The sequence below is a fragment of the Patagioenas fasciata genome, chromosome 17 (genome assembly GCF_037038585.1).
Source record: "Patagioenas fasciata isolate bPatFas1 chromosome 17, bPatFas1.hap1, whole genome shotgun sequence".
Classification (NCBI taxonomy): domain Eukaryota; kingdom Metazoa; phylum Chordata; class Aves; order Columbiformes; family Columbidae; genus Patagioenas; species Patagioenas fasciata.
Window position 1 is genome coordinate 184,753 of NC_092536.1, and position 25,316 is coordinate 210,068.

A 25,316-nucleotide genomic window follows, 5' to 3' on the forward strand; every position below is an offset into this window, starting at 1 on the left:
AAGCAAGGTTGTACATAGTTCTGTAGACACAATAATCTTGACCAAAAAAACCCAAAAAACAGCGCAGGAGCCTTGGCCACCAGCACAGCAACATCTGCGCCAAAAGCTCGTCCTGGGGAAGCGCTGAATGAGAACTCGAAGCAGATTTCTGCTTCCAATCCCAAACATACTGTGATTCTGTGATTTAATGTGCAAAGGTTTGATCTCCACAACTGCACTCAATTTGCTACGTGCACAGCAAGAGATGAAAATGAGATCAAAACCAGCTGGGAATGGTTGTCCTGAGAAGATACAATTACCAATAAAAAAATCTAAACATAAAATACAAATACAGAAGCAAAAGAACATTGTTAATAACACTAAAAGACAGAAACACACCGTTGTTGTTAAAAGAAGTTTCAAGTATTATTCCAGATACAATTTCAATCCTACTCACAGGAGAAAATGCCCAGAGATTAGGAAGAGAAGTCCACACCAAAGTGTATTTTAATAGCATACAGGCATGGTCAACAGACCCACCCTTGCAACAGCTCTTCTAAAAAATAAACATCTGAACAGAGATGCATCATGCTAATCAGCATTCATATTAAGATGTGCATTACTATAAATAGTCGTTTAATTCACTGACACCAGTAGACACGATGTGCTGCATCATTTGTGCTCCATTGTATCACAAGATATTGTGTATACACTTTTTAATATTAAAGTATAAATCCTGCTCATAAAATAAGGCATACTTAAAACCAACATACTACCATATCTGCAGAGGTAACTTTGTACGCTTTCTTCTCGTTCTGTTTTACTCTTCTGTGTACCAAGAAGAAGAAAAATTGGTCCCAGTTGAGATTTGTCATCGTTAGCTACCAGATGATCGTGAAACAGTTCGGGTCACAGCAATTTGTGCATGGGAGGGTGGCTTGTGTTGGTATTTCTTTTTTATTTTAAATTTCGTGAATGAGCTTTGCAGAAGGCATGAATATAAAATCTACATTGTGTTTATGTCAGGGACACCGCAGTTCCCCTTCATCATCGTTACTCCACCCACAAACGGGTCCATATTGCTACAATTTGTCCAAACTACATTATTTTCCGTTAGATTGTTCCTTCCAGTAAAGCTGCTATTTTCTGTTTTGAATCACAGCTTTCTCTCCATGTTTGCCGGTGTGCGCACGCTGTGAGCAGCTGCGTGGGCAGAGGCACGTGTTTAACACCTGGTACCAACCGAAACTTCACCAAAGACTGAACCAGCGTGTCCTATTGGCTGCTCTATGCCAAAAGCACTGTTGGTCTTCTGACATAAACCACTACAGAAGTAATACTCGCAGAAGTCTGTTCTGCTTCAAATATTACCCCAACCCTAAATGTGATTTTCCAATTTTTGTGCAATTATTTCTGCAATTTAATGCAAATAAAAACATCAACATGACTAAACTAAGAAACTGTGCTACTTCCACTATAACACTTCACATATGGTAGAAGCTTTAAGTTGAACAGGCTGTTTAATGGACAGATTTCTTTTTAAAGTGAAAACTAATGTGGTTTCTAGCCCAAATGCAATGGGTAGTGAGAAAATATCAGACTAGCACAAAATGCAGTTACAAATATACACTGACAATTTCCTTCTTAAATATTAATGGCTCTTGAAATACCCATCAGATACTTTTACAAAACGTTTCTATTTTAAGTCTAAGGATTTTATTAGTTTCTTCACAAGTAGTGCAAATACACTCCTTATTCTTAGGTCTTCCCAAAATATGGCTGGTTCGTGTGTGTGTGATTTCTGTGTTCTTCACTGAAGTGATACAGAGACACTGTGGTCATGAGGCTGGAATGCAATGCTTGCTGTACCTTCTTGCAAAAAAGAACCCCCTATCTTATTCACGTACAGCTGTGAAATTCTACAAATCAAGAAGTTCACACCAGATCACCTGAAAGTTATTGATTCCCTGCTATGGGGGAACAGAGGAGACCCCCGAAACCTCACACTGTACAAGCAGTTTAACAGATTTTTGTCCCCTCACTACTGACTATGAGTTTTCAGTTCTTGAATCGTGTTTGTTCACAAATGTGATTGAATTTCCTGAAATAAAAAAAAGTATGAAACTGTAACAAAGTTCCCAGAAGTCAGGCAACATAAAAAAGAAAAGTCCTTCACAGAGTATTTAAATGGTAAAGACTTTAAAGCAGAACATTACATGCTAACATACCTGTTTTCAGAACCCGTTTAGCTCATACTCTAGTACCATGTTATCTGTAACAGGATTTTCAACATCTCTCCTGATTAACCCTTGTTAGCTTGATTATGTACACAGAAAATCTGTTACTAGAAACACTCCTTTATACTTCTGCACACTTCAAACCCAGAAAGCAATTAAATAGGAATCAATGAATTAATTTTGCCCTATGAGACATTAGTAATTTTTAGTGGACAACATTAAGCAAGTCAGCAGGAAGTAGAATTAACCAGGGTAATGACAGATCTCAACATAAACATGTTCTTTCACTGGCTTGGAAAGGAAAACACAAGTATTTCTCATTCTGTATCACGTAGGCGATGTGGAAACAGCATGTCTGTCCTCCTGAATCAAACAGATCGCACAAGTTTTCTATGAGGCACTGTCTTCCAGTTCTCAAAAACATCTCGTTACTCATTCTCTGCTTCTCTCTTACTCAGGTTATGCATCCCCTTGACACTTAACTAACAGCTGGGGTGTTGAGTGTGTGTACATAAGTGGAAGAGATGATGCAAGAGGGACCAAGAATTTTCTCCCTCTTGATGAATTAAATCAAAGATTAGAAAGAAACCTTTCTTACTAAACAAAACTACTTACCAAAATAGTCTGACTCAATTAAAAGAAAAAACCATAACTGGGTATCTAGGAGTGGTATGACAGGACTGGTTGCTCTTGTGCATTTTAGGGACTAAGAGCAGTAGCCGGCAAAGCTCTAGAACAGCTAAAGCTTACAAGAAAAAATGAGAAGGAAACAAAAGGAAAAAACCTGAGTCATTTCCATTCCAGATGGAATTGTCTACCACAACGGCAACTGGTGAGGGCTTTGATCCTGAATTAACTCTCTAATATTTCAAAACAAAATAATCTCTGGGAACACAGTCCTGTAACCTGAAATTACATATAGGAGGGTTGCTCTGAATTATATGTGCAACTTAAACTCCGAATTGTTTTTGAAAGTTACTTGGTAAAACCCTCTGAATTTGTATGAGACTGGGGATGAATACTTTACAAGTCTTCGTTATGATTTGCTTGCATGAGTTGTACAGGCTGGTTATTTTCAACCTATAGTACCTGAAATATTAAAGGAATTGCGCTAAGTGTATATGTTCATTGAAGCGTTAGAAAGATACTGCAGAATCTGCCATTTGTTAAAGCAATTTCTCAATACGGGGTAACAGCTCCTTTACCTTAATTTGCACTGAGTATTTAACAGAATTATTCATGAAGAGGAATTTTTCTACCCTCCCTGGTACAAGTTAGCTCTTAGGTAGATAATTACTGTTTTGTTTTACAAGCCTTTCATACTTGTCTCACAACACATTCATCTTTTCATAAGAATGAAGCGGCATTGGTTATCAGTGGCCTCGATTTTTTTTAATCAAGGACCTTGATTTATTTTCCATGGGCATTTCTCGTGAATGACCAGACCCCAGGAGTCCATGTCCCCCAGGTGTGTGAAAACACTGGAGAAGGGGAAGTCACAGATGGAAAACAGGACTCAAGAAGTGTCAGCAGCAGTTCACATCAGCTCACAAGTGCCAGCGGTGCCCTTCTGACATGCATGAAGGGCTTATTTCAAAGTTCTGTTCAAAACAAAAATGACAAAAAAACCCCAAAAGCTCACACAGTTTTGCTTGTGCTGCAAGAGTGCTATTCAGCCAGCTTCTGGCGCAAAGATTTTTTTTTTTAAAACAACAACAAAACCAAACAAAACCAACAAAAAGCACACAAAACCACCACACCCCAAACCACTTTCTAAATTGTATAACTTACATGGCATGATGTGCTTTGACCTGAGTTCGACAGTTGCGTCCCCAGTAGCAGTCAGGACGTGACGTGACAGCAACTACAAGAAGAGCAAATGAAAGGTTACATTTGTTACAGAAGCCATTAAATAAAGTGATGTAGATTATTAAACCACTGCTAATTGTGGTTACTCAGAGCAAGCTTTGTAGAGAAACAAGACATGATTGGCAAGAAACGGCTGTAAACTATGCTGGTTCACCTTTCTAGAAACAAAGCAAACACTTACAGAATCCCAGAGTGTCAGGGGTTGAAGGGCCCTGGAAAGCTCATCCAGTGCAATCCCCCCATGGAGCAGGAACACCCAGCTGAGGTTCCACAGGAAGGTGTCCAGGCGGGTTTGAATGTCTGCACGGAAGGAGACTCCACAACCTCCCTGGGCAGCCTGGGCCAGTGTTCTGTCACCCTCACTGAGAAGTTTCTTCTCAAATTTAAGTGGAACCTCTTGTGTTCCAGTTTGAACCCATTACCCCTTGTCCTATCATTGGTTATCACCGAGAAGAGCCTGGCTCCATCCTCCTGACACTCACCCTTCATATATCTGTAAACATGCTTGAGTCCCCCCTCAGTCTCCTCCAGTTCCAGAGCCCCAGCTCCCTCAGCCTTTCCTCACACGGGAGATGCTCCACTCCCTTCAGCATCTTGGTGGCTGCGCTGGACTCTCTCCAGCAGTTCCCTGTCCTTCTGGAGCTGAGGGGCCACAACTGGACACAATATTCCAGGTGTGGTCTCCCCAGGGCAGAGCAGAGGGGCAGGAGAACCTCTCTGACCTACTGACCACCCCTTCTAACCCACCCCAGGTACCACTGGCCTTCCTGGCCACAAGGGCCCAGTGCTGGCTCATGGTCACCCTGCTGTCCCCAGGACCCCCAGGTCCCTTTCCCCTACGCTGCTCTCTAATAGGTCATTCCCCAACTTACACTGGAACCTGGGGTTGTTCCTACCCAGATTCAAGACTCTACACTTGCCCTTGTTCTATTTCATTAAATGTTTCCCCGCCCAACTCTCCAGCCTGTCCAGGTCTCTGATGGCAGCACAACTTTCAGTGTCACCACTCCTCCCAGCTTCGTGTCATCAACAAACTTGCTGACACTCTATTCCCTCATCCAAATCATTGATGAATATATTGAATAATCCCGGCCCCAGCACTGACCCCTGAGGCACTGCACTGGATCCAGGCCTCAATTGGACTCTGCTCCATTGACCACGACTTTCCAGCTTCTTCCCTTCAGCCAGTTCACAGTCACCTCACTGCCCGCCCATCCAGACCGCACTCCTCAGTTCAGCTGTGAGGATGCTGTGCAGACTGTGTCCAATGCCTCACTCAAGTCAAGGTAGACCACGTCCACCGCTCTGCCATCATCCATCCATCTTATGTCCTCATAAAAGACAATGAGGTTGGTCAAGCACGACTTCCCCTTGGTGAAGCCATGTTGACTGCCCCTAATGACCCTCTTATCCCTGAGATGCCTTGAGATGGCACCAAGGAGAAGCCGTTCCATCAGTTTCCCAGGGATGGAGGTGATGCTGACCGGTCTAGAGTTACCCGGGTCCTCCTTCTTGCCCTTTTTGAAGACCGCAGTGACATTTGCTTTCCTCCAGTCCTCAGGCACCTCTCCCGTTTCCCAAGACTTGGCAAAGATGATGGAGAGCGGTCCAGCAATGACCTCAGCCAGCTCCCTCAGCACCCGCGGGTGCATCCCATTCGGACCCATGGAGTGATCGATGTCCACATCACCTAACAGCTCCCTAACCCAGTCCTCATCAACCCAGGCAAACTCCTCCATTGTCCTGACTGCCTCTGGGGCCTCAGCAGTGCGGGGCTCCTCAGCTCAGCCTCCAGTAGAGTAGACAGAGACAAAGAAGGCATTCAGTAACTCTGCCTTCTCTGTATCTTCTGTCACCAGGGCACCAGGCACTTAGTGAAGGACAGAAAAATTATTCTGAATCTTAGGCTAACGCAGACTTAAAATGAAAGGATTCTATTCTCAGTGCCGTCAACTGAAATTTTATCATTTAGTTTAATAGAGATGGATTATACACTTTAAGATGCTGGGCATCTATCTAGATACATTTCCATACAAATGAAGAATTTATTAATTTGCACAAAATTTTTTGTTTTTCCCCCACTTTTGCACACATTATAACTCAGCTGGCCAGCGGGCTGTTACAATAAAACGCACACCAATACTAAGGAGAACCAAGGTAGACTGACTCGCATCATGCACAGCAGCAGAACCTGAGTTATCAACAGTTAAAGACAGGGAAGCTCTTGCTAACAACAGGAACCAGACGGACAGAAGTAATTTTTAAAAGGAGACTGTTGGGAGAGCTTTAGTTCCCAACAGATTTGGGACTGAAGGAGGCACAGTTGCTTGCATGCTATTTTATACTAAAACTGTAAATGCAAACAGATTTTGAATTAATTTATGACAACATTCTCGTTCCTAGTTGAAAGCTGGTAAAATGTGAAATTGTTCAGGAGGTGCATCATTTTAGCAATTTAAATAGGAAAATACATTAGAGCAACTAGTTCCTGATCACTATATTCTGGACTTCAGTGAATTCCTCTTTTCACCATGACAATATATTTATTCTATAGATGAGAAATCATACTGAAAAGATTCCATTAGGAAGTCTGACAATACCTGAATGCAAACTTAGCAGGTGACAAGTAAATCAACCAGCATAAGATAGTAGCACTACAAAGATATTTGCACTGGGCTACAGGAAGGAGCTAAAAAAGCCCCAATGCCCTACAAAGGGACGTCTCTGTGAACCCGAGGACTAAAAAAATTAAAATAAAAAACCCCACGTCACATCACATTTGAATCTAAGGTTTTGAACAGAAGATACAAGGATGAAATTGACTTTAACACTTTGACTTTTCCCCCCTTACTGTGCAAAGCTACACCCACCTGGCAGTTCAGCAACGGGAATATTCTGCCTGTACTGGTAGGCAAGTTCCCGAAAGCTGCGAAGGCCACAACAGTAGCAAAGCACTGTGTTCCCAGTAATTCTGTAATCTGGGGAGAAAAGCAGTTTATACATAATGGCAGCGAAAGGCTTGAGAAATCAGATTGAACAGAAATGTCACGATGGCACTGGTTATGTACACAGAACTTCAAAACTCTTGGTAGTATTACTGAGTTGTCTAGAGACAGAGAGTTATACCATGGACAAAAAAGAACATGACACATACCTGACAACATAAAAACACCTCTTTGAAGAGCTAAGAGACTTTCATTTAGCATATTTTTCCATGTCAAGCCCCTGGCTGCCAAGTAATCCTGAAAAGAACAATTTAAGTATTTAATTTAGAAAAATCTCCAACACTATAAAGAGTTATCAAGCCATTCACCCTCAATTATTTGCAAATCTAGATCTAACTAGGTTTTCAAAATGGACTGATGCTGATTACAAGTACACACTAAACACGTTTAACTTAATGAGCATGCTACTTGCAGATCACCAGTAACAACTTCCACTCAGTTATCTTCTTTTACAGAAGATTCCTACTTTTGCCACAAGAATGCAAGCAGATGAATTTCAGTCACACTCTCATTTACCTTAAATCAAGATTTCATGCAGTTTACTTAATTTAGATAACCCTGTTATGGTATGGGCAAAATATTTTCCAGGCAACCTAGTGTGAAATTTAACTCGTTAATTTATTTTTTTCCAGACAAGTCTTGTTTTCCTGGTATATTTTTTAGTGAATTATTTTTATCTTTAATTAATATTCTGGATGTCACACTTTAGACTGTAGAAACTGGCTTCCCTAACAAATACTTCATGGAAGTAAAATAAATATATCCGAATTCTACAATGTGTCTACCAGTCATTTAAAGTCAAATTCAGATGTTACACCTAGGATTTTGGCTTTCGTGGCACCTGTCAGACACACATGTTGGAGAAATTAAACATCAGGATTGCATGAAAGTGATTTTTGTTACTGTTGTTAATTTGGGTGGTACAGGAAGAGTGATGCTAAACGGAATGCATCTCTAGAATACAATGCCCTCTTACACAGAGACTGAAAGGGTCAGGTTATCGCCCCAAAATGCTTCCAATCAAAATGCAGCAACTGTAACTTCAGTCCAGTTGAACATTCCAGCTCATTAGATTTGCCTTTTAGAATGAGTTGCTGAACGTGACACAACGCTGCCACTGTAACTGTTAGGCAGCTCATCACTATCATTTAATAAGTATTTCTTAATCTTTGTACATTTAGTATTATGCATCACACAATGATTTTAAAACATACCTTTAGGATATCTGACTCGTAGTGGTTGTTATTTAGGACTCCATCTAAACACTTATCACCAAGATTTATTTCTAATCAGAAAAAGAAGAAAAGTTACTATTTATTTTCCCAACCCCATAGGCCTCACACATTTTCTGAAGACTCTTCCGTTCCTGCAGTAATGTGCACAGACTCATGTGAGCACCACGAAAATGACAGCATTCACCATACGCTAAAGCAAGTGATAGGTAACGTCCAGTGGCAGAGACAAGACACTGAGATTTCACCATTTCACCTTTAGTCCACAAACACTATTACTAATCTGCACAAATGAACAGCGCTATTAAAGCATATTCTACTAGCTTCAAACCCCAGACAAGTGATTTCAACTGTTCCAATATGTTTTTAAAAATGTCTAAAACCTGGAGTTTCAGAAGCGTGCACATTTAAAAGGGTAAGGTTCTTGTCTAATCAGTTAACATCAGATGTTCAGTGCTCGTGCATTGATCTGTATGATTCTCCTACTAGGCTGAAATACACTACCTCTTTTTACACACAAGTGCAGTTTTCAAAGTCAACATAATATGAAGACAAGAAGTTAAAACCTCTTAAAGTTAAGACACATACCACTCAAGAATGTTTTACGTTTGTCACTTGAGGACACAGGCTTAGTTTCCTTTTGCATGACTGTGCTACAAACTAATCTATTATTTTTCTTAAATTACTTAAATTTCAAGACAGACAGACATTATTGCAAAGTGAGCAGGCTCAGAAGAAACAGTTATTCCACAATACCACAAAATGGTGCCAAACAGCCAAAACATGCCACCCGAGTGCAGCCCCAGTATAAGTGACAGAAGGGTTGCAGACAAATTGTACCTGTGAAATAACAAAGAAAACCCCTGTAAGGACCTGCACACGACAAAACTCAGTTACTGTTCTTATAAATCAATAACAATAGAACCCTGATAAACTTAGTTAAAACAGTACAATTTTGTCATTTAAAATACATTCTATAGAGGAATAATAAATTTTATAAAGGAAGATTCTTTCATGCTGTCACTACAAGAGTCCAGATAAAGAATATTTAAATAAAGAACACTCTTCAAAATAAACTCATGTTTAATTAAAATAAAGAGAGACTTAGTTCTGTAGCCAAGATTTATAAAAAAAAAAGTACACACATTGCTGAGGAGCAACATGAGGATTCTGTTCACGCTCTGCTCTTCGGTCGGGCATTGGCTGAAAGCAGCAGGTACATATCACATGGCTTCCTTGGGCAGGACACACGTACTCCTGGACAGCTAGACAAGTTAAAAACAGGGAAAAACCCCACGGACAGACTGAACAACGTACACAACCGCAATCCGGACCAGAAATCTTAGTGAATATGAGCAACATCAAAATCTAAAAGTAACAAGCAAGAAATATAACTTTTTACAAAGATTCCATAAGAGAGCAGAAAAATGGCATTCAGACCTCTGAACTACGTAGGTGTGTAAAATATTTCAACATGTAAAGCAGTTCAAGAACTATTTTGGACAACTACAGAAAAACCAAAGTCAAATCTCGTATTTGAAAAGACACCTACACGAAGTAGCGATACTCTTGCAATACTACGAGGGTGAGCTTGCTTAGTTCATAGTGAGTGTACGAGCTGTAGTCTTTGAGTGTTGCACTACTGAAGATTTCAGAGACTGACCTGCAGGGAAGTCAGCAGACGTAGACGGCGCATCGCCCAGAGTTTGCGCTCCTCCTGCTTCTGTCTCTTGGCCTGTGCCAGGCAGAGTCGGAACAGAGTGTCTTCGATACCCTGGGCACTGTCTGCATATTATATATGGTTGACTGAAAGAATAAAATAGGGTCATAGGAGATCACACCCAACAAAGGCAAATATAACTCATATCCCTATGCTAGATAGGGTTGGTCATACTTTCCAACTTTAAATTTGGAATTTTTTCATCCAGTAACATATAGAAGTTTACATAACTCAGCACCTCATAGCTGTGAAGAGTGCTGTAGCTGTAACAGACAAAAGCTGTTTTGTAGTACTCCTCGAGTAGGTTTGGTTTGGTTTTTTTTAAAAAACAAAGGCAGTGTGACTGGAAGCAAGATGAACAAGAAAAAGAGGAACAAAGCTGGAATGATTACAGGAAGACTTCTTCTGTACCCCTCTAGACATAGACCAAAAAATGCTGTTGGAAATAAAGAGGAAATATTTTGTTGCCTGGGAATCCCTAGGTCAACAGCTGCTCCAGTATGCAATTCAGGCACATGAGAAAGGACAACGATTGCAGCTACACCCACAGGGCCATACGCTGCTTTATCTCCTGACAAGATCTTCACCAGAAACCTGTTTTCTCTAAAGCAACATCTAATTCATAATTGGAAAAGGTAATTTCACATGTCTCACGTGAAGCTGTTGCACAATTCAGGACAGAACTGTTCATCAAACTGAATCTTGCTGGACTTCTCGGAAGTTCTAATTTTACTTATTTTTTTCTTGGCTGTTCGAGGTTCAGTAGGATGGCCAATAGAATTGTCAAGATAATTACTGGTAAGAGTGAACTTACCTGAAAACAAAAATAAGACTCATTCTGGCAATTATCGTAATTAACAGCGTTCATGAAACCAGCTCCGTTTGTTGGTTGCATTCAAACATAAGTAAACCTAATTTAGCACACAACTTGGTGCCTTGACGATAACTTTCTAATGCAAAGGGTGGAGGAGCCAACTACAAGAGAAGCACTGCTGGACCTCATCCTCACTAACAAGGAGGGTCTGTTTGAAGCGGTAAAGGTTGAGGGCTTCCTTGGTTGCAGTGACCATGAGATGGTGGAGTTCAGGATCTCATGAGGCAGGAGCAGGATAGCAAGCAGAATTGCAACCCTGAATTTCAGCAGGGGAAACTTTGGTCTTTTCAGCCAATTGGTGGGGGAAATCCCACGGGCAAGGCTGCTTGAAGGTAAAGGGGCGCAAGACAGTCGGTCAGTGTTCAGGGATTGCTTCTACTGGGCACAAGATCAGAGCATCCCGACACGTAGGAAGTCAAGGAAGGGAGCCAGGAGACCTGCGTGGTTAAACAGGGAACTGCTGGGTATGCTCAAGTGGAAGAGGAGAGTTTACAGACCATGGAAGGAGGGGCTGGCCACTTGGGGAGAATAGAAGACTGTTGTCAGAGGGTGTAGCAAGGCAACTAGGAAAGCTAAGGCCTCCTTTGAATTAAACCTGGTGAGAGGGGTCAGGAACAACAGGAAGAGCATTTTCCAATACGTGGCAGACAAAACTAACAGCAGAGGCAACGTAGGCTCACTGATGAATGAGGTGGGTGCCCTGCTGACAGAAGATACATAAGATACGGAGAAGAGTCAGGCTTTTCTTGGTGACAACCAATAACAGGACAAAGGGCAATGGGTACAAACTGGAACACAAGAGGTTCCACTTAAATTTGAGAAGAAACTTCTTCTCAGTGAGGGTGGTAGAGCCTGGCCCAGGCTGCCCAGGGAGGTTGTGGAGTCTCCTTCTGTGCAGACATTCAAACCCGCCTGGACACCTTCCTGTGGAACCTCAGCTGGGTGTTCCTGCTCCATGGGGGGATTGCACTGGATGAGCTTTCCAGGGCCCTTCAACCCCTGACATTCTGGAATTCTGTGATCAAATAGACATACCTGATATCTGAAGATTCGCTATCTACATCTGACAATTCCAATAAATCTTCAGAACTTCCTTCCTCATCCGAAAATGATCTCCGTACCTTAGGTTGCAACATGTCTTGAGTAATTTTGTTTCTAGCATCCATGCTACGTACATCATCCTCATTACGACATTTATCTGGCATGAGAACCAAATTCAAATTTCAAGAGAAAAGAATACCTCACATCCCTTATCCCCACCCTGCTTTATTAACAGTTACTGTGTTACAATTACTGCGTTTTCATTTCCATAAAACATATTTTTGGATAACAGAGTTCTAGAAGATCTTACTTAAGTTCCCTTCTCTGTTAATGCAGTGTACTTAAGTCTTCTTTTCAAGAGGCCATGATGAAAGTTAATGAAATCCATATTCAAGTATACTTTTCAGAAGTACCTGGGTTTAGGTGGTCTAATTAGTCAGTGTCCTCTGTTTGATAGAACTGACATCCTTCTCATGATTAAGCAGCAAAATAAAGAATTCTTAGCATATTCAGTTACAGCATTAAATCACCTTCAATTTTCACCCAGTATTTGAAATATTACAAGAAGTTATTATGTCATATTAAATGTCATTTTCTTACAGTCACATCAGAGAAAACAGAGTAATAAAATACACATATAAATTAAACAGACAACAGTCTGTGCGTACATCAATTATGCAACTAATGGGTGAAATGCATCAGATTCTGTTACACACACTGTACGACTTGCCTGGATGCTGAATCAGATAAGCTTCAACCAAGTTGTTCAATATGTGATTTTTACAAATACGTTCTACCGGACAACGACAAGTTGGACATAGAGAAGATCTTTCCATCCACCCTGAGTAGCAGGCAGCACAAAAAGTGTGCATGCAAGGCTGCAAGCTGGAAAACACAAACGTGAAAACAACGAAAGAAATTGACTCAAAACACAAACCTTTCGTTTTTCAGATACATTCATAACACCCACATAACTGTTTAGCTAGCATTGGTTTAACTACCTAGATAGTGGAGGGGGGCGGCACTCAGAAGGGCTTGCAAAAACCTAAATATCCTGGCCTCCTCAAACAGTTGTCACTAAACTTATGTTATTACCACATGGTTACAGCTTTTCTCAGTCATACATACCTTACACAGTCATGCAGCAGCTCTTGGCAGATAATGCAAGTCAGTGTTTCTTCCATCTTATCTGGTTTCACATTTGATGTTTTTCCATCTTCAGAGCCAATTTTAATTATACATTCACTCGGAGCTGCTGGTGGAAGATGTGGACAAGCATCTTCACCTACAAAGACAGAAGATTCCATAGTATGTAGTTTTTGAAGGTTTTTTTTTTAATGTATTTTTTTAAGTGTTAAAAACAGACATGAAAGATATACACTGATTCACTGCTCACTTGCAATGGTCCCACTAAAGGTTCTTGCTTTACACATTACAGCTTCTCCTACTGAAGACATTATTTTCACTGAACCAGAAATCAAGCCCATAATAAGCAAGAAACAAACTGAAGGAGGACTGGTGACAGCTGACCTGACTCAATTTGGGGTGTAAGAGGCGAAATGAGAGGTTTGTTTTTCTTATTTAACACAATGCTAAAACATAAAATAACATTGTGAGGAGGAAAAAAGTTACCTATTCCCTACTCACATAACTTTTCAAGACCTTCACGGTTTGACGTGCATGCATTTTGAATTTATTTCATATTTATAAAGATAAACAAGCACAGATCCTGGAAACATCCAAGGCCAGACTGGACGAGTCTCTGAGCAACCTGATCTAGCTGAACATGTCCCTGCTCATTGCAGGAGGGTTGCACTAGACGACCTTTCAAAGTCACTTCCAACCCAAATTATTCTGTGATCCTTGTTTCTGTTAATCTCACTGGGCTTCTGTGAAAAATTAACATAGTTTTACGTTTCTAATTAAGTTTTTGAAACTAACTTTCAACAATAACATTAAAATAAAAGAGTGCAGGGTACGTTGCACAATACTGTAGTATTGTACTAGCCTCCTTTTAGTTTCTTCTTAGCAGGTTCCAAACATTCCTCCTCCCCCATACTTCGAGAATCTGATTCTGCTTTTGCTTTGTCAGTGATTTCTGAAGCGACTGCAGAAATTTCAGTGTTCATATCCAACTTTTCATGTTCGCCATGCAGTGCTCTAAGACACACGGGTTCTAAGATGGGGAAAGCAGGCACAGGAGTGAAAACTGAGGATTGTGATCCTGCAAGATAAAACCAGAAACATGAACACAGCTGCACAGAGATACGGGACGTGTGAAAACAACCAGTACTCAAACACTGATGATGCACACACATCAATCCAAACGTCCAAATAGGAAAAAGTGGAGCAAAAAAGCAATGTCCGCATAAGCATACTAAATGAATTCTGAGCCAAACTGACTAACTGGAAGACGTGAGGGAAAAACAAGCTATCAGTTGTGTAACCCTACTTAAAATCCCCATTCCTCTTTAAACTTTATTCATAAGACCATTACCTACACCAAGTCTTCCCGATAAAGATGCCAGACTGAGCATTTATGCAATATTGATCATACATAATAGGTCAGGATCACCACAAGGCTTTATTTTCATACAAGCATGTTTAAAAAGTCCCAACGAACTGTGGACAAATGCCATTTTCTAGATAAAATAGAACTGGAGCAAGAACAGTTAAGAGTTATGCAGCACTGTGGTACTACACTTGCCAGTGTAATGCAAAATACTAGACTAGGGATCCATGTGGTGTATTTTGGCCTTGAGCTCTAAACAAGGGAAAGCAGACTTGTGACTGGCAGCAGTAACACTGACAATGAGAGCAGTTTCTTGGAATGACTGCATGAGCATGAGCACTCATATTTACTTATGTTGTTATATAAGCCACACAGATTTGCTAAGTTTTCACCAGTGCTTCACTACAAAACCATAATGTAAAGATAGAATGATTTGGTATTTACATGCACTTTCTGCCCCTCTGAGCATAAGCAATTCTCACAATTGCCTTACTCATCCACCAGAATTTACCCTGCCTACTCAGAAAGTTAAAATGCACATATCTACCTGGTATTTTCACTAGAACTTTACAAAGCAAATGCTGAAGACCCACATGGGGTACGAGATTAGTTTGTTAAAATTCAAAACTGGAGTAAAAATCAATGGGATATCAAACTTTAAATATTTGACACAGTTCTTACCAGATGTAGAAGGATTATCCTGCTGACCAGATGCAGACTCAATAAGAGAGGTAGAAGAAGCACTAAAGAGGTTAGATGTAGAAGTAGATGGCTGCGGTTCCTCATAGCAAGACTGAGTAGTTGACAGTGATGAGGTAATTTGGGTCTCATCGTTACTTCTTCCTGTACTTGAGGTATCTTTGGTCACATGGCATTGCTTTTCTACATTAACTTCTACAATCAGAAGGGGGGAAAGGAAAGAAAAAGATCTGTGTGATAGTCGCCACACTGTGGCTTCCGAATTCCAAGGAAACAAACTCTCTCTAAATGGTACTTTAGTCCCTGGAGACTAGCTCCTTCTCACGGATCTTGAATTACTTCCTTACCTACTGGTTGTTGAGTTGCATCATGTTTTGTGTTTAAGGATTCATAAAGATAAGCAACATCTGAAAGAGAACAAAATATTTATCAGAATCTTTAAACAAAAATTAACTAACCTTAATCTCACATAAACAACTTCTATTCACAAGTGGCTGCTTCCCCAAAGTGCCTGTCAACAGAAGAGGCAAACGAGGGGTCACAACGTTAACACTCCTACTTAGGAGGCAATTAGGAACAGTACAGCAAGATCTTTTCTTCTCAGGAAACCAGGTAGAACAGGTTTTGTGTGATGGGTTTTTTTTTTCTGCATGATCTAGCTATTTTCATAAATTCTTTGTAAGCAGTCAGCACTTTTTTCCACAGTTGGTCAACTCTCTCTTTATTTCTGCTTTCCTTCAGAATCTCCCTGTTTAGCCAAGCCGGTTGCCTTCCCCGCCGGCCGGCCTTTCGGCACACTGGTACAGCCCGTTCCTGTGCACTCAGACCTCCTGCTTGAAGCGTGTCCAACCCTCCTGGGCCCCCTTGTTTTTGAGCATTGTTTCCCAGGGTATGCTCTGAACTGGACTTCTGAATAGGTAAAAATCTGCCCTCCGGAAGTCCAGTGTAGAGGTTTTACTGATGGCTCTCCTTGCATCTCTGAGTATTGAAAATTGTATTATTTCATGGTCGCTGTGCCCCAGGCGGCCTCCAACCACTACACCTCCCACCAGCCCTTCTCTGTTTCTGAACAGTAGGTCTAGCGGGGCCTTACCCCTGGTCCGCTCATTTACCAGCTGATGAAGGAAATTGTCTTCTATACACTCTAGGAAATTCCTAGGCTGCCTCTTCTGTGCAGTATTGAGCTCCCAGCAGATATCCAGCAGGTTAAAGTCACCCACAAGAACAAGGGCTGTCGATTCTGAGAGATCTGCCTGCTGCTTGTAGAGTAATTCATCTCCTTCATCGTCCTGGTTGGGCGGTCTATAGCAGACACCCACGGGGATGTCAGCCTTGTTGGACTTCCCCGATTCTGGTCCACAGGCACTCAACCTTGTCACTGCTGACCTCAAGTTTAACAGAGTCAAGAGACTCTCTAACATATAAGGCCACCCCTCCACCTCTTCTACCCTGCTTGTCTTTTCTGAAGAGCTTGTGGCCACACATAGCAGCCCTCCAGTCACATGAGTCATCCCACCATGTTTCTGTGATGGCAATTATGTCATAGCTTTCCTGCTGCACGGTGGCTTCAGGCTCCTCTCGTTTGTTGCCCATTCTGCATGCATTAGTGTACATGCACTTCAAGTGGGCTGCTGATTTCACCCTTAATTCAGACTTTTCATCCTTAGGCTGATCTTTGGAGAGCTCAGTTTCAATCCCTTCCCCTTTCAAACCTCGTTTAAAGCCCTTCTGATCAGCCCCGCCAACTTATGGGTTGTAGTCCTCTTGCTCTTCCTAGAAGGATGAAGCCCATCTGATTTGAGGAGACCGGGTACCATGGAGTTTGCCCCATGGTCAAAAAAAACAAAATGTTGATGGTGACACCAGTCCTTTAGCCACCTGTTAATGAGATGGGCTTTTCTACTCCTCTCTTTATTTAGCTCCTCATCCATCCCAGATAGCACAGGAACTGAGGCAAATATCACCTGTGCTCCTGTCCCATGAACTGACCGACCCATTGCTTTGAAGTCTTTTTTAATTGTCTTGGTACTTCTTCTATTAATGTCCTCACTACCAACTTGGACTACTAACAGGGGATAATAGTCTGAGAGCTGAATTAGCTCAGGAAGTCTTCTATTAATGTCCCTCACCCTGGCCCCAGAGTGTACTGATATTTTTTTCTCTCATGACTCAAAGTCACTAAGCATGCCATTTAAAACATGTCATTTACTTACTGTTCTCTGGCTCATTTTTTCTGTAAACAACATAGATCACATCCCCAGTCTGTAAAGGGTATGTCTGCTTCTTCACTACTTTCAGTTTATTAATTACTGTTCCATTAGTACTGTAAAAAGAAAGAAAAGATAACTTAGCATAAATGTTTCCATAATTACACAGGAGAAGGAAGTAAAAACACAAGATACTTTTAATGAAAACCAAACAAACAAACAATTGGCTCTCAAAAAAAAAAAAAAACGTAAGCCAGTCAGAAGTGCAGAGCTACTAGGACTTCAAAGCTCATTTGCAGTTACTGGTAAAGAAATGGGATCTGAAACACAGACAAACACAAGATCCCTGACATCTGGCCCATGTCTCAAAATAATTAGATGACTGCTCCCCCTTTCAGGAAAAGGCAACAGGAGTTCTGTTAAAAAAGTTCAAGTTATGTTTTCCAATTAACACTGGGAATCCCCTAAGACATTCTGCAACAGAAGAACATTTCCTGTACTGTCAGGGATACCCTAAAATTCCAAGATTACTTAGACTGTTTGCAACTCAAAAGCAAGAAGTTAGTAAGGTGGGAAAAGAGTTAAACATAATTAAAAGATGAGTTGAGACAAATTATTTTTGATAATAATAAAAACTCCAAGACTCATGGAAGAGATTAAATTGGGGAAAAGGAAAATGCAGAGTTTCGCCAATTAATGGAGGTATCTCTGCTCCTTTACTATGGGTGGTGTTTTCTACACAAGCTATTAGTGTTTTATAAATGAGTTGAGTTATTCAAGTATGAAATAATTGCGGCTCAGTTGCAATAAGCCTCTTCCACGGCTGCAGCATTCTAGAATTTCAGACTTCTGCCACTGAAAGTCTCAGCAATTAGTACCACATACAAACGAACAGAAAACGTGGTTTTTCCCACTCAGCAGAACAAGCTGCTGCATGAAATGCCAGCAAACCTCTGCTGCCACCTCCTGGAGCCACCACCTACAGAACCCACTCTCTGCTGTGCCAGGCTCTGTTCTTTTCATGTTCACAGAAATAGTTCCGACTGGGAGGCTGAGGAGAATGTGGTAGCAGAAGGGACACCAGCACCAACTGAAGATCAAACTCCAATTTACCCACAGAAAGAGAATACCCACTGGCCGGTCGCCAAGTATCAGTCTCGTGCAAATAGCTTCCTGCTCGAAACATCACTTACGACTTAAAATCCTTTTAAAAAAAAAATTCCTAGTACACAACAAGAGGAGGTTTTTTTAAAAAAAGATTACTTTAGTTGCCTTTAAAATTTCTTTTTCAAAATGGAGAGTCTTACAATTGCTTTTACTTAGGGCAAGTCAACTACCGCCTCCACTGTGCTAGGTCAGGCTGTATAATTTGTTTTCTTTCAAGCAGTATAAAGCAACTATTAGACAGTTTGGAAAATAAAGCAGAAACATACTCCAAAAAAGGGTAAGTCCGTGAATATTTTATTGTACTATTTGCTAACTCCTGGCTTTTGTTACTTCCAAACTTCTATTTACTCAATAATTTTGAGCTCTTTACACATTTTCTTTCATCTGCAAATCTATGGTAATTCTTCCCAAGGCAGATCCAAGGCTCATTATGCTACCAAGGAGCTAAACACCAATGTTGGCTGTCTACATATATTTGATGACATTCTCTGGTTTAGCTACAATACAGAAACAAAGTCCACTCAGTTCAACTGTCCCACACCAGCTACCTCCTTCAATGCATTCGGCTCCACCAGAAAAATCTGAGCTTGACCACAGCAATGGTTCCAAACTATTTTCCACTTTAGAGAATAAAAAGCTGATGTTGCAGTATTCTTCTGGGACTCAGGGAATCTGTACTGCCAACTCAAACATTCGAAAATCATCTTCTTGCACTGCTTGATTTTTTGGAGCTCCTCTGATATGCAGCACAAACACTGGAAGACGCAGAAGAAGAGACACTCTTCTACAAGTAGTAATATCAACCTGTTTAGTCTCTTAATTCAGCAAATGGTAGCCACACTTCATACCAACTCACAGGTGAGCAGAACACGTAAAGGATTTTTTTGTTTTTGTTAGCTACACAGAAGTGTAACATGCTTAAACAGCTAATTGGTAGTACTCCATAGGTGCAGTCTTTCTATTACACTACCTTTGTAGCAAGCCCCACCTTTCTATTAATATAGAAAATTAACTTTTATTTGGCTCTGCTAGTCTTCCGTTGGCTGCAACTTCTGCCTGGGGGTGAGGGGAGAGAAGAGTGTGTGTAGGGGAAAAAAGGGCAGTAATGTTTCTTCATCATTCACAATTCCTTCACCTTGCATTATCATGACATTGGTTTAAACCAATTCTACCAGTTACATGCAACTGAAACTAGGGGTGGCTTCTCAAGTTTAGATTTATAGCTATGCTCTGACACTGCCATGATAGGCAAACATGGCCTGATCTGTTGTTTGAAACATCTTGAAATTTGGGAAAACATCGGAGAATGACAATTATAAGCCATTTCCTAGATATCCTAGCTAGGCCTGATATTTTTCCCCCAAATTTAGTATTCCATCCTGCAGCTTCTCTGAATGTAAGTCCTCTAAGGATCTACGCAGGGACTTATCCTGCTTATTTTCTCTAGCTACAACCTAGAAGTAGAGACAAAACACACTCCCATCAAGCTTACAGATGACACCGAAACAGGGGCAGAGCTGGGCTGCCACTCAGAAGCACTTAGGCAGGCTGGAGGAACAGGCTGATAGGAAAGTCACTACACTAACAAGGACAAACCCTAAATCCTGCACCTGGGATTGAATGACTGCCTGCAACAGCACAGGCCAGAGACCAAGCAGCAAGGCTTCTTATGAACAAGTATAAGATCATACAACTGGGACTTAGGCCTAGGCACAGGTCAGCAGCATACGCTGGCAGCAGTGAAGGCCTACAACACATTTGGCTCTATTAACAGCGGTGTAGTCAGAAACTCGAGTGAAGTGATCATTATTCCCCTTTACTTGGAACTCATTAGTCCATACCTAAAATATTGTATTTGGGGGTCATCTCGTACAAGGAAAGCCTTGATAAACCTGAGCAAGCCCAGTGGATAGCCATTGGCACGGCCAGAGGGCTGGAGCACAAGACTTCCGAGCCAAGGGGTCAGGGGAACTGGGCTTGTTTCGCCTGGGAGAAGAGGTACCTACAAGAAAGTTACCAAGACAGAGACATGTTCTTTACTGAGATAACATTAGTTGTAATTTGAAACAAGGAAGATTCAAACAGGATGCAAAGGGAAAAACAAACAATACTATGAGGGTAATTACAGTCTGAAATAAGGTCCCTGAGAGGCTACAGAATCTCTGTTCTCAGAGTTTTTCAAGACCTGACTAAAGGAAGCCTCAACAACCTCGTCCAGATCCAGTGGTGGCCCACCTTTGACAGAGTCTGAACCGAGTGACCTCCTGAGGTTCCTTCCAACCAGAAAAGTACTGTATGTTCTGTGTTACTTGAGGAAATAAAATAAAAGGAAATAGATAACCCATGTCAATATCTGGACGTGAGTTCCTTACCCTGAAAAAGACTCCTCTTAATATCAACATAGCAATTAATTGATCAAGAAACAGAAAAGGAGCCACAGTGCAAAAATCCTACTGAAATAAAAACTCTGAGCTACCAGAACAAGATATTTAATTGCATTCTGGGATGTCAGAACAGGGATTCAACACGATACCCTTCAAAACCTCAAACATGACATTTCCTCTTTATGTATGTGAATCAATATATTTTGAAGTGTCGTCTTCATCTTCGAGTAAAATGCCCTCCAATATGAAAAATGAGGGAAGCTGGCAGAAAAGTATTATTTTGTTTCTTTACTGACTGTAATAACCTGGCAGAAAAAGAATGTGGTCTACAGAAGCATTTTAAAATCTCAAGGAGTTCTTGTAATAAACAAGAAGCTTTCTGCAATCTTAAGACAAAAAAAATCCTGTCAAAAATGAAGCTCATGAAAATTTTAAGAGGGTTACAATCTCCTCCTAAGAAATATTGTTCCATTCAAATTCTTATCTCAAATTTTATATAAGAAACTAGAAAACAAACTAAAATCCATTGGAAAACACCCACAACCCCTACAGTGCTATTTGTACTCCCACAGTAGCCTCAGAACTCCACAGGTAGCAGCCTCACCAGCACAGGAAGTTCACTGGCTTTCAATAGGTGAACAACTATGTAATTAACTTCATACACTAAAACTAACTCCACTAAATTAGTTTAGCTTTTTAACAATAGTTCCAGTGAGGTATGTGCTTAAATTTTTCTACATTAAGGACCTTAGTTCTCACACTCCTAACTTAAAACAGAAATACCCAGAAAAGAAAACCATCATTCTGGTTAAATGAAAGAAAACAAAACTGAAATATCAACAGTAGAAATCTAGCAAACATCTTCTATGATTAAATGAGATTGAACAGACTCTAATCTCCATGTGACATGCTCACCACAGCTGCTAGACCCCTGCAGTACCTATGGCATATAGACTACTCACATTTCAAATATCAGAAAGATATATAACAAGTACAAATTTTTACTCAACATCTATTTCATGCTTTGAGATCATCACTGCAGGTATTTTTCCTCCCCACACAAGTGCCTGAAATAAGGCACACTCATGCTTCGAGCTTTTAAGAATGCTGGCATCACTTTTTTCACAAGTCTAAAGAACTATTAGATCAACAGTATTTTTCATCCAGTAAACTATGAAATCCTTCACACAGAAAAAATACTTAGAAAGAGACAAAAAAAACCCGCCACACGGAGACATAAAAATGGGGGGAAGACAGAAAAAAAAAAAAAAAAAAGGAGGATTTACTATTAATGCCTTGAGCAATACCCAAGCTTTTACTTCACAGACTAAAAAGAAGAGTAAAAGTCCAGAGAAGAACCAACCTTGTATCTTCCAATGACACTTGGCCAGATTCTTCATCCACTATGATTTTACAGTGATCTCCAGACACCAACTTGTTGCCAGGGAAAGATAAGTCACAACCTTAAAAAGAAAGCATATTTTCCAGCGTGCTTAAAAATACACATTACACAGACAGATCAGCATTCTACATGGCTATAAATGCACTACAAACTGACTCATGTACATCTGCAATAGTTCAAAATTTCTACTGGCATACAAGCAGCAACACAGAAATACAAGCAGTGACATAGCCCCATGTGCTGATATAATCTGATTTCAACCATTTCAAGATGTTTTACATCCCTTTTTTCCCCACAATCCTAGCCCTTGCAGATAGAAACCAAATTACAATTACCCCGTTCTAGAGTGGTACAGAGATAAATTCACACATATTTGAAGTGGTCGATCCAAATTCTAGAGGCATTCATCACACAGCACCCAGCTCTTTTTCCACATCATTGTAACACTGTTTCATGGGATTTAATTTCTGCTTCACCCCACTGTATTGGGGGAAAATAGTAACAATGAATGGCTGATAAATATGAGTATCACTGTTTCATGTTAAAGTCTTTTCCTTTTGCTTGTTTTTAAATAGGAAATTTTTCCTTATCTCTGTTGACAATGCTATTACTCTAACAAATAACTCGAAGTACTTGCTTACACAAAAGTTATAATTAACAAACATGATTGACTTCCACCTATTCACACTGCCCGTGCACTGTATCACAGCCTGCAAGAACCACGCATCCAGAAGGAAAGGCATCACCACTACATACGCTGGTGAGGGTTTGTCACTAGTCTGCTCCTCATATTCCAGGAACAATCAACAGCTACAGAGTTCACCACTGCCACACAACTTGTGATGCCAGGAACCCCACTGAAAGTGAGTCGACTAAATTTTATTCAGGAGCATGCCAACATTTCCACTGTATTCTACGGAGCTGGACGTTCATATGGGAGCGTGAACAACAAAATGCACTTCTAATGCTCTTGAAGATTTTCTAAGTAATACTTATGACCCAAAGCTTGGTATTCTTGTAACCACTTATTTTATTAATCCATTAGCGAACAGTTATGGAAGCAATAGAACATGCAAAAAATTAATCTTTTTCTGCAAGACAACCCTCAACTAGATCTCAATTTAAAGAATCTATCCACAGCTTAGATAATGTTAAGCAATCTAAATGTATATTACCAAATGCAAATAAGCAAAATATTTTTCTTACAATACATTATGTGAATTTCTCAAGGAGCTATAGCATCTGGTGTTTGTTCAAGACTATTTACAAAATGTGACTGCTCAATCAAATAGCTTAAACTGATCAACAGGAAACAGAAAACTAGTGCTGCCAGGGCAGAGTGAAAAAAAAGAACAACCCACTAAGACAATCATTTCAAATACAGTAAGCAAGAAATCCTTTAAAATAAAGGCAAGTAGTGATAGCCCTATTCTCTTAGAATTAAGCTTTCAAATCCCAGAAAAACTTTTGGTATTTGTTAGCAATCTTTATACCACCAGAAGAATTAAGGGTTTTTATGTAGGTGTTTTCTGCGACTCACAAGTATTTTGCATGGCAGTTCCAACTTATGTTAACCACAGAAACAAAACAAGAACATAAACAGGACTAATAAACAGAAACCCTTCTGAATGAACAATCTGTTTTTTCTTATTTGTGTAAACTGCCACAGAGAACCCAAAAGACATACTGACTTCTAAAGAGGCACATGTAACAAGCTGGTAAGAAAAGGTCAGTCTAAAACTTCCTCTTCACACAGAGTCAAGAGGTAAATTAGTAACAAGACATCGTCTGGCAAACACCTCCAACAGCTGGAAGCACAACACCCAACTAACTCCATCCACCTTCTAGCGTTTTACAGGCCAGGAGGGAGAATCGCTGCTGTGCCCCGAAACACCGCGCTAGGCCAGCGCAGCGTGTCCCTCTCCCACCTTTCTTCCGACCAATCGTCCACTCTCTCTTCAGCAGCAGGACGTGCGGCTCTGCCTCCTCAGCACCCAGCCGGATCAGCTTCCCCCAGGGCTGCGGCTGCTGCTGGCTCTGTTCGCCTCCTTCCGAGCGCTCCATTTGGATTCACATCTGACAAAAACAAACAAAGCGAACCCAAACCCCACCATCACACAGCACCCGGGGGAGAGGGCTCGCTCTGGGCCGGCAGCCGCCTCCCCGGAGCCGGGCCCTGCGCCCCACAGCCCCTCACACCCCCAGAGGCTCTCCCGGCCCCTGCCCTGCCCGCTTCCTTTTGTGTGGCGTTGGAAAACCCTCCCCCTAGACCACCCGCCCCGCCGCAGCCAGCCCTCCCGCTTCCCTTCGGCTCCAGCCCACAGGGCCGCTCCACGCCCGAGGGGCAACGGGCTGGGGCGGGCTCCCTCCGGCCCTCTGCTTACTTCTCTCCCCAACTTTCCGCCCCCAGTGGGCCCCGCTCCCCCGGCGGAGAGGGGCGGCGAGGGAAGGGCAGGGGGCGGCGAGGGAAGGGCAGGGGACGCCGCGCCCCCCACATCCCCTCCCCGGCCGCCTGCAGCCGCCTGCAGCCGCCTACGCCCGCCCCCTCCCCTCGGCACCGGCCCTTACACCCCGTCCCGCGGCCGAGGCGGCTCCTGTCACCAGGCATTGCCACCATCAGCTGATCCGGACTGGGCAGGGCCAGGCCTGCCATTGGAGGCGGCCATAGATAACGCACCAGGGGGAGAGGCGGACCTTCCGGTGCCCACCATTGAGGCACGGAGCTAGAGCGTCGCATTTTCCGGGGAGGCCGAGGCGTACCGCTGTACATAGGGCGGTAGCGAGGTTTGGGCACAGGAGACTCCTCAGCGGACATCTTGGATGTGGGCTGGCTCGGAAGCTGGACAAGGCGCTCGCCGCCATCTTTGTTGCGGGCGGATGGAGCGCCTCACAGCAGTTGAATGTGCTGGCGGAGCTCTTTTGTCACTTAGGGTAAAAAATAATTGTTGTTTAACTCTTCGACGTTGAAGAGTTGTTAGTTTGCCAGCA

General features: G+C 41.7%; 1 protein-coding gene across 4 annotated transcripts; it reads right to left on the minus strand.

Annotated features, from left to right (window-relative positions):
- Positions 1–380: 380 nt before the first annotated feature.
- Positions 381–25,015, minus strand: CHFR (checkpoint with forkhead and ring finger domains). 4 transcript variants are annotated; one of them, XM_065851659.2, is made up of 18 exons: positions 24,897–25,015; positions 24,257–24,404; positions 22,290–22,389; positions 17,382–17,491; positions 15,516–15,575; positions 15,151–15,363; positions 13,966–14,133; positions 13,086–13,242; positions 12,688–12,842; positions 11,952–12,114; positions 9,986–10,128; positions 9,468–9,587; positions 9,079–9,162; positions 8,305–8,375; positions 7,240–7,327; positions 6,956–7,063; positions 4,008–4,080; positions 381–2,080 (listed from the first exon to the last, which is right to left on the minus strand). In XM_065851659.2, the coding sequence occupies exons 2-18, from the start codon at positions 24,390–24,392 to the stop codon at positions 2,038–2,040; spliced, it is 1,992 nt and encodes a 663-aa protein (XP_065707731.1). In that variant the 5' UTR covers positions 24,393–24,404; positions 24,897–25,015; the 3' UTR covers positions 381–2,037. The 4 variants fall into 4 exon arrangements, with proteins under 4 accessions (XP_065707731.1, XP_065707728.1, XP_065707729.1 ...); XM_065851656.2 differs by having other exon boundaries at positions 13,966–14,181; XM_065851657.2 differs by lacking the exon at positions 24,897–25,015 and adding an exon at positions 24,713–24,865 and having other exon boundaries at positions 13,966–14,181.
- Positions 25,016–25,316: the final 301 nt, after the last annotated feature.

Bases quoted from the DNA above. Each gene is read 5' to 3' on its own strand.
- CHFR (XM_065851656.2), bottom strand. From the start codon at position 24,392: ATGGAGCGCTCGGAAGGAGGCGAACAGAGCCAGCAGCAGCCGCAGCCC. The intron at 15,364-15,515 runs GTAAGGAAGTAA...TTCTGATTGTAG, and splicing joins TGCAACTCAACAACCAGTAG to AAGTTAATGTAGAAAAGCAA. The intron at 9,588-9,985 runs GTCAGTCTCTGA...TAACTTGTCTAG, and splicing joins GTCTGCTGACTTCCCTGCAG to CTGTCCAGGAGTACGTGTGT.